Source organism: Cuculus canorus, chromosome 4 (assembly GCF_017976375.1).
Source record: "Cuculus canorus isolate bCucCan1 chromosome 4, bCucCan1.pri, whole genome shotgun sequence".
NCBI lineage: Eukaryota > Metazoa > Chordata > Aves > Cuculiformes > Cuculidae > Cuculus > Cuculus canorus.
The window spans coordinates 34,807,221-34,824,808 of record NC_071404.1 but is presented as its reverse complement, the minus strand read 5'-3'; the positions used below and the strand labels follow the sequence as shown (position 1 = coordinate 34,824,808).

The 17,588-nt window shown below is 40.0% G+C and overlaps 2 protein-coding genes across 12 annotated transcripts; one reads left to right on the top strand and one right to left on the bottom strand.

The window, feature by feature from the left end:
- The first annotated feature begins 938 nt into the window (after nucleotides 1–938).
- Nucleotides 939–2,086, top strand: ANKRD37 (ankyrin repeat domain 37). The gene is given in 3 exon segments (XM_054066041.1): nucleotides 939–1,003; nucleotides 1,245–1,328; nucleotides 1,849–2,086. Coding segments are annotated over 3 exon segments (387 nt in total).
- UFSP2 (UFM1 specific peptidase 2) lies at nucleotides 2,068–17,582 on the bottom strand. Of its 11 annotated transcripts, none has more exons than XR_008449598.1 (13): nucleotides 17,482–17,582; nucleotides 15,188–15,266; nucleotides 13,196–13,376; nucleotides 13,043–13,109; nucleotides 12,639–12,796; nucleotides 11,643–11,835; nucleotides 10,064–10,210; nucleotides 9,446–9,610; nucleotides 8,352–8,476; nucleotides 6,187–6,263; nucleotides 5,213–5,398; nucleotides 4,996–5,143; nucleotides 4,660–4,784 (listed from the first exon to the last, which is right to left on the bottom strand). XR_008449598.1 is itself a non-coding variant. In XM_054064880.1 (12 exons), the coding sequence occupies exons 1-12, from the start codon at nucleotides 17,521–17,523 to the stop codon at nucleotides 3,167–3,169; spliced, it is 1,443 nt and encodes a 480-aa protein (XP_053920855.1). In that variant the 5' UTR covers nucleotides 17,524–17,581; the 3' UTR covers nucleotides 2,068–3,166. The 11 variants fall into 11 exon arrangements, 4 of the variants coding, with proteins under 4 accessions (XP_053920855.1, XP_053920854.1, XP_009563991.1 ...); XR_008449599.1 differs by having other exon boundaries at nucleotides 4,996–5,124; XR_008449601.1 differs by having other exon boundaries at nucleotides 5,213–5,286; nucleotides 17,482–17,581.
- Between the last annotated feature and the right edge of the window lie 6 nt (nucleotides 17,583–17,588).

Sequence of the window (17,588 nt, the reverse complement as noted above, 5' to 3'; positions counted from 1 at the left end):
TGCCTTCTCAAGCAAGCACAGACAGAGCACTAAAGCTGTCTGGGGGGAAAGCAGATGGAAACCTCATTGTCACCATGTTCAAAATAGACCCCAAACAACTCTTTTTGAAGGTAACTGCCCCTGGGAGTGGCTGGTCCTGGTTTTCCTGCAGGCCTCCTTTAAGTACTGCAAGGCTGCTATAAGGTCTCCCTGGAGCCTTCTCCAAGCTGAACAACCCCAACTCCCTCAGCCTGTCCTCACAGGGAGGTGTGGGAGGTGCTCCAGCCTTCTGATCACTGTGGCCCTCCTGTGGATCTGCTCCAACTGAGCAAATAAAATGACTAATTCACAGCACTGTTACCTTGAAGTGCCTGGGTTTTGACCAAAACTATGCATCACTTGATGAAAATGTCAGGAGTTGCCAGAGATGCTTTCCCATGGCTTGGCTCTTGCCTCTGGCACCTGTGGGAATTGGGGCACTCTTTACAGGTGTCGGCAGCCATCCCCCAAGGATGAATGGAGGGCTCTCCCTTGCTATCTCCATCTGCCCTCCTTTCCTGCAGCTGCTAGCGGATGTGTGAAGGACATGAGCAAATAGCAAATCCGTAAATGCAATTTTTATTATTGATGTATTCTTTTATCTGAGAGGCTTTATATACACTGGTCTATTGCATGAGGTATCCCGAGGTTGCCTATTTTAGAGTAACTTTATCCTACCATCAACCAGAAATCCATCTATATTGTGTTAGCTATTTAATTTGCTACATATTATGCAATTTCCATACTTGCAGTGCTGCATGCAATGTAAAAAAACCCCCTTAACTCTAAGTACTCCTTTTTCCTTTAAAATTCTGCCTCTACTTCCAGTAAACACAAGGGTTTTTCCTCTAGCTGCAAAGTTCAGTTTGCCTATACCTCTAAGATGGTAGCAGCAAGCTGTTGATTGCAGTCATCTCCGAATGGTGCTGAAAGATGCTGTTAATCACTGTATAGAGCACATTGTCTGTAAAGAATCCTTTAGAAGGTAAAGGTTAAACAATGAGTATGAGATGGGACAGCATTTTTTCCTTGCTGTCGTAAATATGCTAAATATTTAATGGCACTCATCGAGTACACTTTAGTAGCTATATTCCTTTAATATCTCTCAGCTCAGAACAGACTGGTTTTCAGAGTAACACTCCATAAACAGTCATGTTGGAGAAGGAGACAGCTTCATCCAATTCCTCCTCCTTCAAATGACTGCTATATATAGACTGTGGTTTTAGGATTGCCTTGAAGAAACATAAAGCAGCAAAAATTGGGAGTTTGGAATATCTTGCTCTACTTATTGCTGGCAACGCCAAAATTGAGTAAACTTAGCTACCTTTAGTCATTTCAGTAACAGCATCAAAGGATATGCATATTCTACACAACTTTTACTTGTTCGGTGTGTGCTTGCTAAGACTGTGAATACATCACTACAGTCGTAAGAACAGTATTAAAAACTGCCATAAACACCAAAGTGGCACAGAGCACACAGTTTAGTTCCACATTGAAGACCTCCATAGAAACCGCTAAGAAAATATTTCTGATCTTAAGTTTTCCCAGTGAGTTTTCCATTCCAATTAATACTGTGCTCACCTTCCCTTTGCCTTGTGATATGCTAAGCCGGTCAACAGGCTGGTAACACATTTATTTTACACTAACTTTTCCTTCTTGTATTTAATATTAGTCCTCTGTGCAAGTACAGCCTCATGCGCTGCTTGACAAGCCGCCTTGGTATTAATTATTTTTATACTTCTGTTAGCAGTTAATAAAGCTTGATTAGTGCTTGCTCATCATATGCATTCTAGTTTAATTGAATGATTTACTGTTAACTCTGTGTTTCAGCTTGAGCAACGACAGTGGACAAACAGCAGCAGACCTCACCCTGGCTTATGGCTTTCTGGAATGGGCCAAGTTCCTCAAAACAATTCAGCACACTCAGAGAATGAAACTGAGAGGACAATCTGTCTACTCACTAAGTGACAAACATGGCTTGCTGAGAGAGGATCCAGCTGCACAGACACAAGAAAGCAAAACTAGCAGATCCATAGGCAGGAGAAGGAGGAGATGAGATGATGTGTAGTACTATTGCTGTATTACAATTTTTCATTTTTTTTAATGCTTTTAGTATTTAAGTAAATAAATAAAGTAATAGATACATCTCAAAGCCTGCTAGTAAGGATCAACTTGCATATATATTTAAGGTTACAGTTGTATTAAAAAGCATATATATTTAAGGTTATAGTTGTATTGAAAATGGATAGTGCTTGGGAAAATGCCACTGAAAAGGCTACTTTAACATGAGGAATGAAAGAAATTACAGGTACTTTTACTGATACAGCAGCTACGGACTTTTTCTGGTTTGTTCATATGAGAGATATTCTGTCCTGTCTGACAAAAGAAATAGCTTGTAATCACAAAATGACATCAAGGGGAATGTGACATCTGTAGAAATAAGACTGGATGGACTATGCGTGGAGCAGCCAGCTGTGTATGCTGGCACATTGTTTCCTGAGAAGGAGAAAAGCTCGTTTATTTTTACTTCATACAGAAGACTGTTGTTTTTTTTTTCCTCTAGAATAGTTGTATCCCTACAGCTATAAATAAATGAGCACATAACACATTCCTTCCTTCTGGTACTTACTCAGAAAGAAAGTTCCTAAAATTCAGTACTTGTATCCATTTTTTCCCCACTCCTCTTCTAAAATGCTGTTACTAACAACATTAGCAGCAAATGATGCCTTTGAACAGATTCACAGTGCACAAGACAGCCGGCTATGTGGAACTTGAAAGGTAGAGGACACTTAATTTTTTTGGCAAGAATGACTTTCATAAAATAAAAGGATTGGACATAAAATCTTTACAGATTAAAACATAACAAAAAATGCTATACAAACATAGCTATCCTAGCCAGAAGAAAGGATTATTTACTTAATAACTGTATTTGTAAGAAATGGAGTTCACAGAAGAGAACTCTAAAAATAAGAGGTTTAATTTAAAATAGATTTCTTAATTTAATAATTAATTTAATTCTTATTTTGTGGCAAGAAACATTTCAACTGGCTTTTGATTGACTTACAGCATTATTCTTATAAATAACAAAACCACTGTATCTAGACCCGCTAGTATTCTGGCTCAGCATGTTCCAGTATAAGAGTGGAGTTTAAATAGCTTTTGGCCGCTGAGGTAGGCAGAGATTATAATAGGCGTCCTTGTTCCAAAACTCCGGGCCCTTCCATCCACACCAGCCCTGTCCAAGAAAAAGCAAGACAGTGTTTAAATCTACTACAAATTCTGTTTTTTCTATCTACTACTACTGGATCTATTTCATTTTACTAATTTTAATCTAAGATGTAAGGATTGGTTTCAAATATCTACAGAATGGAATGACACATCATTTTCAGAAAGTTCTCTGTATGCCTGGAAACACATTAACAGAAAACATTTTACAGTCTCTGTCCCCCTTCCTCCCTCTGCACCCTCAACTCGGTTCCTAAAAAGCAGCATCTCTTTTTATTTTCCCCACTTCCCTCTGCTACTACGGAGACCAATTCTGATTCTATCATTCCCAGTTTCACTTTCTTGTCTTGAAACCTTGCCTGAAGGCTGATATTTGAGCACCAGAAAGAGCCCTCAGTAGCCAAAGGTGTGTTGTTGATTGTGATTTAGCTGAAAGATGATCTAACGAAGCTCTTGTGGATTGCACAGTGCCACATAGTTATGGAGTATTTTTGAAGAAAAGAACTATAAACCTACAGTCCACGCTAGTTCCTCCCCTGCCGCTTTTCGAGAGGAAAGTGAGTTCTGGGTGTATTTTATCCTCCTGGATCATTTCTGAGCACCTTGTACCTCTAACAGCCTTTGATTCTACATGTTCTTTATAAAGTATTTCTTTCTGTATCCATTTCAAGCTTTGACCATTATGGGGCTAGCAAATATTCTTTTCTAGTTGGGCTCAACCCAAAGGTACTAAATACAGATATGGAATAAAAGTCTATTTGTAATTTCATCAGAAGAACAGAAAAGAAACTGATTACTTAACAAGATGATTTAGCACTTTCACAGTTCAAGTTTCTGTCGCTGTTTACTGTCTTGTAATGTACTGTGTCATCCTTTTCAGTAGCTTTCAATATGGAAATAACCTTACAAACCCTTTAGAGTTCTCTATCGTTTTCCCAGATTTTCCAAACAGCTCTGAACCTGCCCTTTAAGCTTAGCCAAGGCCTGACATGAGAATATCTAGTGTTGGGGAGGTTTAATTTTTTTTTAAAACTAAATAACTGATTATCTTCTCTGCTTCATTGACAGGCCTAACAGATTTTTCTGTTCCATTCAAAATACCAAACACATTTACTGCATAAACTGCTGGGTAAAAAGGCAGATGGTTCAATTCAGAGAATTTAAAGAACATTTCTTTCTACTCTAATAACTTTATGTAGTTGCTGACCCAACAGATCTTCTCCTAAGACACAAAATTTCAGTAACTAACAATAAATAGCATATATGCAGGTTAACTGGGATCAGCAGGTCCTCCTTAAGTAAAGAAGCAGCCATGGAACGGCCAATTTGTATTTGGCTGTACACTATTCATTTAATGCCAAAATATTTGTATATAAACATCTATGTGTACATATGTCCATATGCATCAAGCCTTACCTTTTCTAAAATAACATGCAAATCTTCTCCTCCGGTGAAATGCGGATCTAGAATCAAATATCTGATGTGCCCTGTAATCTCATTCCACGCCACTCCTAATATCGTGTGAGCCAGAACACCTCCACCTAAAATAGAAGGAACACAAATTGCTAAACATTTCTTACTGAGATTGGCTAAACACGCAAGCCTAAAATAAAACCCCGCCAACACACTCTATTAACAGATTAGCTTTGTTATCAAAATGATTCTGGAGGTGTCCTACCAAAGATTCTTCACATTATTAAGTAACAGACCTTTACTATAATCAGGGAAAGTTACTTATTTTACTTTACTTACTCCAACTAGAGAATTTACTTTCCAAATTTCCTCTATGTCAGCGTGATGGCTTAAATTCACAACACTTCTACCAGATGAAGTCAATAATATCTCAAATATCTGTTTCGCTCACTTTTTCTTTAGAGAAACCTAAGCGTAGAAAAGGAATCTGAAAAACTTGCCAGTTGTAAAAAGACTAAAATTAGAACAGAAATCAGAATTTTTGGATAAGGGTTACCTGCTGTTTTCTACTAAGTTCCATCAATGGATATTAGAGGCAGAGTAGTAATTTCTGACTCCTCTTTCTCTAGGCTGTAACAGTGAAAGGGGATATTTTGATGAGCTGGCCACAGGTCAACTCCTGCTTATTTCTTTCACACAGCATGAGTACTCTGTCCTTGGGACAGACCAGAATTGCAAAAAACTACAAAAGAACACAAGCAAAAAAAATATCCCCTGAACTCACTCCAGAAAGCCAACCTCTACCCCTCCAAAAACAATGGTCAAACCAATCTACCAGGGAGCGTTACGGGGAAGGGTAAGGGACTAACATTACAGGGATTAGAAGATTTTTCACAATGGGATTACAAATTCTTGAAATTCAGTCAAAAAGGCTGCCGAAAGGCCAGAAATATTTCATACCAAAATCTGGACTCCTGGCATCTCCAATTTGAGAGATTAACACTATCATTATGAAGTGCCAAATATGGATTGAGAAAAGTGCCAAAATTAAAATTTAATTAAAGCTGAAATTTGTATTTTTGATATTCTTAAGTTTCTAAGCAACAGATGTGGAAACAGTTCAATTAAAGTTACAGCGTTCTTACAAATGGCATTTCTTATACTGCCAACACAAGAACTGAAATAGTAACCCCTCTTCTTCAAAGCCAGCTAAGCACTCCCTTGCTGCGATGGGAAGATTTGGGGAAGCTTCCTCTAGAGAGGAGAAGTCAGCTCCCAAGTTCTGACTTTTCAGCAGCTCTTACAAGCACCCCAGGAACTGACTTTTGTTACCAGGTTTAATACTGAACTCAGGAGGAATAATGAGTGAAAAGATACCAGCCAGACTAAATTGTACCATTTTCCAGGCTCCTCTGGAAAAAGCAGAATCTTTATTAACTCTTGTAACATAAACTGAATGAGCTGTAATTGAAATTTGGCACAGGAAGGTCACCCACCTTCACTGGCATGCTTTGACACTCAAGCACTTACCAATCATAACTGGAGTTCCTTCAGTCTTGAAATGATTGGCAAGCTCTCTTCCCTGCAATGCTAGTTCAGAACCCTTGCTAGGGAAGAAAAACAACAGATTTATCATCCTCACTAGACTTAGTTCTCGAATTATCCATTATACTCATTAACTGCATAGGTAACTGAGAGAAAGCAGCTTAGAATTTTTCCTGTGTAAACATCCTGGGACAACCTGAAAAAAGTTCTTTTAATGCAACTTGCAGATTCTGTCTGGACCAATTAATCTACTGTAAGCTCAGGTGCCACTGGAGTCACCCAACTTCTATAGAGTGTCCACTGCTTGTCTGCCACAGTGACGACAGCTGGTAAACCCCAATGGGTCCCTTCAAGTGGCTGAAGCTTAGACTGGCTACTTCCATCAGCAAGGGGAATTCTGAAGTGACTGGACTTAATCAGAAACAACAAAAATATGGAGTTGATGAAGGTTTTTATAATTGCATCTCTTAAGATAGATTTCCATGGCATTTACATGGGCAATTGCAGTACTCATACCCAAGCTGGCTTTAAAAATCCAATCCCAAATAACATTAGTAATCTGTGCAAAGCAACACTAAACTTAGCTTTGTTATCATCTCCCTGCTTTCTTTTTCAACTGCAGGGACCAGCCACAACAGAAGTGTACACGGAAATAAAAGGCACACACACAACACATTCACATACTCCACGATTAGGAGATGAAGACTATGTCTCATGGAGTCTCATATTCTCCTTAGAAGACTGACAGTACTCCCAGAACTGGTGACAGAAGCTAGGCACGGAAATTAATGTAGATATTTTTAATATCTTGTCTTTGTATTTCTTCCTACAGTGGTTAACCTTTCAAAAACCCAAAGAAATGCTGAGTGCATGCTTCAAGTTGGAGAGATGGAATAAATGCAGGCAAAATACGAAACTGGAACTCTGGGAAATGGTGCGCTTCCAATAATGGACTCAGTAGTAGCAGTGCAGCTGTGAAGTCTTATTTCCATAACGAGTTAGAAGTGCTAGCTGGAAAGAAGTCCAAGACAAAAATGCTATCCAATGCCAGCAAGCAGCTGAAAAAGATGCATGACTTTTTCTTCCCAGCATGGTAGTGATGTTGGCTCTTCTTAATCCTGAGAAACATTGGTGCTCCCTTTTAGCAGCACCACGAGTAATTCTACCCGGTTCACAACGGAACCTATTCTATATTCTCATGCACAAGAATAAAAACCTTCATACTGGCAGGGCCTGTTGCAGCTACTATAAATAATAGGTGGATCATCTGCAAAGATAAGGTCTGGAACAAAAAAGATTAAAATTGGTTCTATAAAGCTTTATAAAGCATTGAAGAATGGAACTATATTCCTACCAATAGGAATCTTCATCACCACAGTCACATGCTCTTTTAGAATACCTACAGTAGAATTTATTTTAAATAAACTTAACTCATGAGTAGTATTTTGTTTGACTACAATTTTTACACATGCTAAGTTAGTATCATAAAATCTTTATTTTACGATTGTGTTTATCGCAAAATGTTCAGCCATTTGTTAGTCTGCTTAGTGCTGCCTAAACAATCAAAATCTGGTAATTTTACTTCTGATAAATGCTGAACATGATTCTTTTTCTCCCAAATATACTTACAGGGTTCTTTATCGTGTATGAGAAGGTCAGATTGTCAGAATGGAAACAAATCCCTTGTTTTATCTGTCACACAAATCCAGACCAGAAAATACCATTTCCAGGCTGCTCGCTATTTTGCCTTAATCCTGAATTGACAGGCTAGTTCTATGGACGAAATCATCATTTCCACTAAGTGTGCATTCCGTTCATTACAACCACCAGACTGTGTGTCTGCCTCGAAAATTATGTTTGTAGTGCAAAGGAATAGGCTGAATTCCACATCAGTTTGCAGATCACTAAGCAGCTGATAGCAACTGCAAACTGGAACCCCAAGCCTCGGTGAAATTTAACAACTCCTTCATCTGTAAGCACATAGCACAACCAGAGGCAGGGCTACAGGGTTTATGAATGAGGAACCCCCAAAAGATGTATTCGTTCTTTCAGCAGCCCTATTCTCCCATGTATTGTAATAGTCATTTGCATTTTAAGGCAAATTCAGTCTCTAATAATTACTGAGCTGTTAAATAGACAGTGATTCTTACCTGACAAAGAGTATTTTTGATGTTATTCCAAAAAGCTGATTCAAAACAAGCTGCACCTCTATTGAACCAATCCATTGCCGTGACCCAACAAACGCTGCAGGCTTGTCTCCAGCATCAACCAGAGCCTTTGCAACATCATGGTGAAAAGAAAAACAAATCTCAACAACATATGGTAGGTAATTCCAGCACTTTTAGTTAACAGAACTGGTTTATAGATGGGAATATGTTTTGAACCTAACTAGTCAAAAGCAGATAAATAGATTTTGAATTCATTCACTGTGGTTTTGTTTTGGAAGTGTCACTTAACACTTCAGTTGCTTTTAGGTTTCAGTGTGGACTGAGAAATGTTCAGGAAATGCAGTTTTAACTTTAGTGGTCACACCCCTGTTAGGTATGATGAAAGTGGTTTTAGGAACTGAATCAAACTTTGCTAATGATGTTCAGTAAATAAACATAATGCAAAGAACTACTTTTAGAACTACTATTTCTTGCGAGGCACACAATATTACCTACACAAGTCTGCAGTGTAGTCTATCTCTTCACGCTGCTGTTAACAGAAATGAACACATACAGGTATGTATTTGAATTCACAGTAGAAAAAGACCTATGAGAGATAGCTGACCAACAGGAAAAGCCCACCACTCTCAAGGACAAAAGACAGCAGTAAATAAATGCACAGCAAGTGGGGACTAATCCAGCTGTCGCTGAATACAAAAGTCAGTTTTAAAACCAAATTAAATATCACACATTGGGTTCTTCGTTTTCTTTCCTGTTGCAAAAACACTGAAAATGTCAGAATCTGAGCTTCTGATAGAACATCAGTCCAAGGAACTATTTAGGAGACCATTTTAATCAGTTGTTAGTACAGAGAACGTCACCTGACACTCACTAAGACATGGAGACAGGTCTCCTTGAATAAAACTTGTTAAAAATAAAAAATCAAAACTACTGGATTTCAATTGAATGATGAATTAAAAATGTCACACAAATCTGAAGTTTACAACATATGAATTTGATATTTTAAAAGTAATCTATTGAAACTTTTCTAGACAAATATGCATTAAATAATAATAATCTGCCTAAATGTTCTTTACCTGTTGAATTTCCTTGTGTGTTGGTATAGATGCATCAATGTAACCTTGGTGCTTGAACCAAGAACAGATTGTCTGCAAAGACCGATAGGCGCAGCCCCAACCATTGTCATCAATCCGATCCTGCATATAGTGGTGATAACTATATATACCATGTACTAAATAAACCTGCACAGAAAGAGAGAAGGCAAATCAATCTGATCTCACTTGCATCTATTTCAGAGAAGTCATATGCCTGTGACACATGCACTGTAAACGCTAACACCTGGGGACCGCAACTCTTTGGAACAGAGTCAAAGGTTTGTTATTTACACAGGATTACTCCTCCTTTTGTCTCCTAAATGGGTCTGTTTACAGTTTTAGTTTCTTGCCCTGGTTCTGATAAAGTTTTAAAACACGTGCTAAAAACACATACCTTCTTTTCCAAGAAAATGCAATTTCTTTGGGACAAATACAGCTAAAGCAATGTCATGTGCAGGGAAGCCCTTCTGCTGAGAAGGCCAAATCTGTTAGTTCCCTCTCTCATCTATACAATACTGATGTTTAAATTATTTCTTTCAAACAACAAATCTCAAGAAAAAGAAAAGATACTTTCTTACAAATGTTTCAGTTTAAACTTACCATACCAGACTCCGCACCAAGGGAACTAAGATGTAAATGTGGATTTCTGAGATATCCATCTTTATATGGCTCATCTGGAAAATGATAAGCATTTGCTCTCTTGAAATATGGTCTGTCACAAGGCAGATTGAATAACCCATGTAATTCCTATATGCAAGTTAGGATAAAAATAAAAGCATACAATTAAAATTTTCGATTGAGAGAAGCACCACACAATAAGTAACAATACAGACATGAACAATTTTAAGAGCAGAGTTTAGTAAACTTAATTAAGCAGTGTTTAACACATTAATATTCAGTGGGTACATTTACTGCTAGGTCTCTCCTCTCAGAAGTAGCTCATGGGGGCTCCTCTCCTCTTGCAAGGGCCTGCTGTTTCATGCAGTTCTGTTAGATAACTCCTGCTGCTGGAGCCCCACTGAAGATACCTTGAGTGACAAGTGTCTTATGAAAGGATGGCAAAAGACACCATCGTAGAAAATGATTATGGTTTTATTTATGTAGTAATTTATGTAGTAGCTACACACTCTGAATTATAATCTTAACTAATACTGAAGACATACAAATACCACATACTGAGGGCAAAGCAAAGATACTCAGCTTATGCTTTAAGCAGACTCAGTCTATTTTAAAATCTCTTAAGCACTGTTTACAAAATAGCAGCCACATTTGAAAAAAACATGGATTATTTTTTCCACAAATCTTAAGAGAAAAAAGAATGATATCATCTAGGACATGTGTAACACAGGTAACGCATTTTACACAGATGACCCAACACTGAACCCAATCATGTCAGCTACAGTACCACTTCTCAATCAGTGGATAAGAGTGAACAGAAAGCAGAGAGCAGAGAAGACTTAGGGGCCACCAACGCCCGAGGCCTCTGCAAATGCAAGGAATTAGGTTTTATATGCCAGTAATGCTTCCCCACAGCTTCTATACCTCTAAGGCAGCAGAAGATTCTTTCCCACTCTCAGTCTGTCTGTGTGACCTGAACTGTTATCTCCCAGGTATATGCCTCAGTCTGAAAGGACTGCCACATCAGAACCTTTTTCCACCTCATCCATATTCCTTTTTCTAGCTGTGCCAACCCAGAAGGTAAAATCCAAACAAACAGAAGCTAGCTAGGCTAGTCATCTGTGAGCCGCAAAAAGCTGCGCTCCCACCAAGCAAACAAACAATAAACCCAACACCAAAACAAACAAAAAAACCCCAACCATAACCCTTTCAGGACAAGCGTTAAAGTCTGAAAGTAAAAATACGCAAGGAGTAATCTGATATTCTGCCATTGAAGTGGAGAAATTCAAGCAATACATTAAAGCAAATGCTATGTAGCTTTAAAGTTTCCATTGTTCCTTTATAAAAATGAGATCTGGTACATCGTATAAAATAACTTCTAAAAAAATCAAGCTTCTACATTCAGTATACTGCTTAAGTGACAATAAAAATAAATAAAAACATAGCAGTATCTGTTGGCATTTATTTGATATTGGCTAAACAAAAAACTGCTTCAGTTAAAATAATAATAATTTTAAAAAGATTAAAAAACTGAGGTTCTATTGGTATTTGTTGGCTTTACCTTTCTGTAACCTTCCAGTTGATCATCTGAAATACCTATAGGATATGAGATTGTTACAAGGTGATTTTTTCCTGGTAACATGAAATGAAATTGTTCTGGCACCACAATTGACGTTCCCTTCATGTATTTCATGATACATCTTTCCATGTCAGTTAACTGTCTGTGAATTGCTTTCACCAGGAGATTTTGTACCCTGCAAGTATAAGGGAGAATATTTAAGAAATACAACAGCAACTGTAGAACATTTTCTGTCAAAGCTCTGGTAGTTATACAATACTTATATGCATATTTGCACCTGCTCTGATGAACTTACTGCTTCCATGCTTCCTCTCCCAGAGAAAGACAGGACCTCTCCATACTTTACTCAAACCACGTCTGCACGCAGAAACTACACCGTAGTGATTCAGGCCTCCAAACTGCAGGTACCCTCTTCTATCAGAAATACAACCACTACACGCGTTTGCCAAAATAAAAGTTACATACATGCGTACAGGAGGGGTTTTGTATTTTACCCACCCCACTCAGCATCCTGCAAAGTCAAATCCTAGGGAAAATACGCAAGGCAAAAAATACAGAGGAAGACTAATTTCCCCCTTCACCTACTTACATGCAACCCCTAACATAGTACTGAGATTACAAAGATGCATCAAACACAATTCAGCTCTCACTTCTACACACACTCACGTACTCACAAGATATTTTATAACATTATTCTAACTTTCTCAATTCCTTGCTAAGCAATGGTTATGAGCTATCAAATCTATCAGGCACTGACAAACTCACTTTTTTTTGTAGACAGCAGAAGGACTGCATCTCAAGATTATTAAAGCTAACAACTGTCTACAGGAGTTTTTATTATTTACACAGTTAAATCCCATTACAAAAATACTACATGCTAACACTTCATGAAACTGATTAATGACACAGCTTTACTTCATTATTTCAAGAAACAGCAGACATGAAGCTGAAAAATTACTAGTTCAGAATAACACTTACTTTCCCCATGTTTCTTCCGGAGAAACAGATACAACAACATCAACTGGTAATGTCATATTTACATAGTGGTGTTCCTTGTTTTCTCTTTCAATGACTGGAGCCAAAGGAGTTAACAAAGACGTCTTTTCCAGCATGAGGTCTATATTGACTATCTGCTGCTGTAGAAAATAAAGACACCAATACTTGGGTTAAAAGCCAGCTAGCAATAATAAAGACAAACTCCCACACGCTGACCTACTGTAGATGGAGCTCTGCATTCACACCGAGTCTCAATGACTTTAAAAGGATTCTTTTAAGTCACAACAAAGTCTATTTGTGTACAGAAAAGCCTAGGGAGAACAGATCTAAAAATATTTAAATCATAGGTTATCTGATACAATCCATTAGTACAGTGAGACACATACCGTATCTTGTACATTTTTATCCTTTTTTTTGCCAAGCTTTCGTTTGGTCTCATCATCTTGATCATATCTGAAGTATCAACAGAAAGAGAAATTTCTAGAATGTGAAATGAATCTATTAAAATTTAAAAAAAAGAAAAAAATATATATACTCACTGTATAAATCGTCTTATCTCCTTACAAGCAGAATCATCAGTCAACTCTGGAACAGTGTTTGTACCACTGTTAGGCCACACATAGACTGAACTGTGGCAAATTCTGAATACAAGAACATCCGAGGATAGCTTGTTTGCAAGATCACTAAAAACATATCCTAATGCTTTTTTTGTTGATGCCTCTGAAACACAATAAGGATACAATAAGCCTGGAAGATTCCCTTGCTTTTGGTATAGCTGCTTTGCATGCATTTAAAAAAAATTAGTGTGCTTTGATTTGGAATAAAACCACAAGTGCTGTTATGATTAGAAAAATGGCTAGGAAAACAAAAACTAAGATGAGATTTTTACTTAGCAGGTCTGTCTTAAACATTCACACTCACACTTGCCTGAACAGAAGCACAACATTTCTCTCAGATGCTGACAAATTGAAGAGCTGAATGAATTACAGAAGAACCACCTCCACTGTAGTCGATTCTCACATTGATAACTCTTAACCAAGCCTAGACTTGCAAAAGTACTTCTATGCACATACAAACTTCTATGTATGGTTGTACTCAGTCTTTTGAGTAAATCCTGGAAAGATTCAACCCAAGTCACATGTTTCTGAGTTCATATCACTATCCAGAAATATACACCAAAAACATAGTAAGCTTTTGGAAAAGCAAGGCCTACACTGCAGCTGCAGACCAAACTCTGGCCAACCTGTAACCTGTGTTCCACACCCTGGTCAGCCTAATCTTTACGTCTGGTACAGACATTTGTCTTTCAGAGTTTGACTTGACTTTCTAAGTTTCAGCCTGTACTTACAATCTGATACTGTATATGACACAGTAAGTTTTGCACATAACCAGCATTGTTTTCTCCACTGAGAAGAAGAGCAACCATTACTTGGAATGCAACAAGCTATACAAAGCCCAACAAGCTATACAAAGCCCAACAAGCTATCAAAACACTAAGCTGAATTGTATTTCTTCAACGCGTTAACTTAGATTTGGCCACTATTAATTGACTCCTGCCCTAGAAGCGTGTAAAAACTACACTATTAGAAAAATCAAGCAAACTCCAATGTATTTAGCTAAATCTCTTCCAAAAGAAAAACCTCACTGCCTTCAATGGAGTGCTCTGCTGTATTTACACACACACACTAACACGTGAATATCCTGCACTTGGACCATCTGGTATCACTCTTCTTCCCTGTGATTAAGTCACTACACTGTAAACAAAGTCAAAGAAATAGCCTTTCCCCAGGGCTGCAATTCACAAGAAGTCACTATGCATTAGGCCAACCTATTCAACCCTGTCAAAGTTCCTTTTCAAGGTTCAGCAGCACTGAACTCAAGAATTTCCAGTAAAGACACGTCCTTTTAAACTGCAGAATGATCTACAGTTGAGCTAAATGCACCCTCATTCCACACCATGCCCTATGACAGTTCAGTGGCCACTGAGACCCTTGAGCAGACTTTCTGACACAGATGTGACATTACTGTAGGAATGTGGGACTAGAGGAGCGTCATCACATCACACAGCCTAGTCCCAATTCCACATGGAACTGTAGTAGCCAATCCCACATAAATTCAGCAGAGTAACTCATTAGCTTGCTCATCTTCTCTATTTCTCTATAAAGATTGGACAACAATCTCAAAACCGTATTATTAATATCAATCTCTTACAATGAACTAATTTTCATCGTGTTATTCCCCGTTTGCTTGGAATTTCAGGGTAAATTTTGGATCCAAACTGAAAAGTGATCCCAATATCATATGTAAAATGGCAATTTAAACTTTACTTCAAATTAAAATAAAAAGCATCTGATGGGAAAAGACTGTCAGAAAATTAATGGGGATTAAGAATAAAATCTTTTATACTTAACAGGTTTCAGAAGAAGCACTTAACATCTCGTGAAATGCCAAGAAAATGAACATCACAGCTAGCTAATGAACATTTCTATAAATAACCTATTAAGAAATCCATTCTAGTCTTACAGACACACCATCAGTAGTTGCCAGCTGAAATGCAAGATCCAAGCCTCCTCTTATTCTGAAAAGTATGTCCATAGCTTCTAGAATTACCTAAGGAGAAAAAAAAGAAGCAAAGGAAATTAATTACTTCCACAGTTTCTTTCAAGTTACAATGGAGTGTTACTATGCCACACAGTGTGAGCACACCAGTCAGTACTGCAGCTGCTCAAAGGACGAAAGGCCAACAAAGAAACAGGTAACTGAGCCGCACACAGTGGCTGGAGACAGCATCACAATTACATGAGTACTGCTACAAAGAGTCCTTAAAACATGTCCTACCTAAATGAGAAAGACTTGGCTATAAACTGGAGAGGGACAGATTTAGACCAGACATAAGGAGGAATTTCTTCACCATGAGAGCAGTGAGGCACTGCCACAGATTGCCCAGAGAAGCTGTGGATGCTCCATTCCTGAAGGCCAGGTTGGATGGGGCCTTGAGCAGCCTGGTCTGGTGGGAATTGTCCCTGCCCATCGCAGGGGGTTGGAACTGGATGATCTCTAAGGTCCCTTCCAACCCAAATTATTCTATGACTTAATTCCTTACTTTTGTCATTTAGAAAAATTTTTGGTAAAGTGTCATTGTTTCATATTGTTTATAGTCAAGCATCCAAATTCCCATCTTAAGGGGTCTTCCAGTTCAGGTAAACCAAGGACTGCTCTAAGAATTAGAGCAGAAAGGCAATTAGGCATACCTGTAAACGTGCATTCATCTTGGTTAGGAAATCACGGCTTCAGGGAAAGAGGGAGTGAAGGGGTGGGCAGGGAGGGATGACAACCTCTACAACACAGGCCAAGTTTCACATTTGACAGAAGAGCTTCTTATGCCAGCACACAGAGCAGCCAGCTCTTTCTCCTCCCTTCCAAAATCCCTGCTGTGTTCCCATAACTGCTCGTTTTTTTTTTCAGATGGACACCATTAGAGAACTCATCTAGCCACTCTTTTAGGAAGCAAAGCCTTCTTCAGCCAGACCAATTCCCAGTTCAGTTCAACATTCTACTACAGAAACAGCTGTGCCAGTACGGAGAGAAACAAAGGGTGATGGCCCAGAAGAGCCCAGGTATTGCTTAATCTAACAGTCCACAAAAGAAAAGCTTCACAGCCTTCACTGGTCTAAGAAGAACCACCAACACCTGTAAGAACAACCACACCAAGGCCCTTCAGGAAAGGCTGTCTTTTTACAAAGTATGGGAAACATCTGGATGTGCTGGTATTAATTACTAATGAAGTAAAAGAATCTGAACATAGAAAAATTTTAATGAAAAGTAATCCTAAGGGAAATATAAAGAGATATGCATGCCTGTTGAAAATATAGCCATCTGCATATTTAACTTCGAGGATTTTCAGGTTTCTATGATTCCAGAATGTCAAAACAGACTCCAGAAAACAAGACAGACAAGACTAAGTTATCTGACGATTTAGGTACAAGTGTCATCTCGAACTACCCGAGATAGCGAAGCTGTCTGCACTAGAAAAGGCTCAGAGCACGGAATCCACAAGTGCCACCGTGTGAAAAAAGTTTATGTGGGGTGATGGAAGAGATGGGTTTCATTTGAACGATTCCGAGGTTCAGGAAGAAAGACCAGAGCTCTGCAGAGGGAGCCCGAGAGGATCTGCCCTCCTCGTAGCAGCTCACTGGGGACCAGGGAGCACCCCCCAAGCACGGCCTCCCCGCCGCGGGACCGCCCACGCGCGGCCCCTCCAAAGCGCGAGAGGCGCCCCCTCAAATCACGTCGTCTCCACACACGCCTACCCCGCGCAGAACCCGCTCCCACGCGTGAACCCCCTCGAAGCACGAAGCCCCAGCCACGCACAGCGCTCCCCGCGCGGGCCCCTCCCAGGCGCGAGCACCCCCCCTCCCAGCCCGCACGACGCCAAAACACGCGGAACTGCCAGCCACGCGCACTGCCGCCCGCACGCGCTTCCACACACCACCACCCCCCGCTACGCGCGAGATCCCACCCGGACTGCGAAGCACGGCGCCCCCACGCGCAGAACTCTCAGCCACGCACATCGGTCCCCCCCAAAGCACGGGACCCCCAGCCTCGCGCGAGACAACGCCCCACGGCGCCCCCTCACGCGCGGCCCCTCCCAGGCGCGAACCCACTCCGCCCCCCCCGCGGAACCCCCAGCCTCTCACAACGGTCCCCTTCACGCACGACGTCTCCAAACACACGCCCCCTCCCCTCCCAACGCGCGGCGCCTCCACGCGCGCACGCGCGTCCCCCCGTCTCCACGCGCGCGTTCCACGGGGCGGGCGGCGCTCACCACGTCCGTCAGCGCCGCCGCGGAGCCCCAGCCCGGCCGCATCCTCCCCCGCCGCGCACGCGCGCTCAGAGCACCTTACTTCCGCTTCCCCCCGGCGGCAGAACCGG

Coding starts and splice junctions, on each gene's coding strand:
- UFSP2 (XM_054064879.1), bottom strand. CDS start 17,523: ATGCGGCCGGGCTGGGGCTCCGCGGCGGCGCTGACGGACGTG. Junction 15,267..17,481: donor CGGCGGCGCTGACGGACGTG/GTGAGCGCCGCC, acceptor TTTTCTCCTTAG/GTAATTCTAGAAGCTATGGA. Junction 13,377..15,187: donor TCAGCTGGCAACTACTGATG/GTGTGTCTGTAA, acceptor ATTGTGTTTCAG/AGGCATCAACAAAAAAAGCA.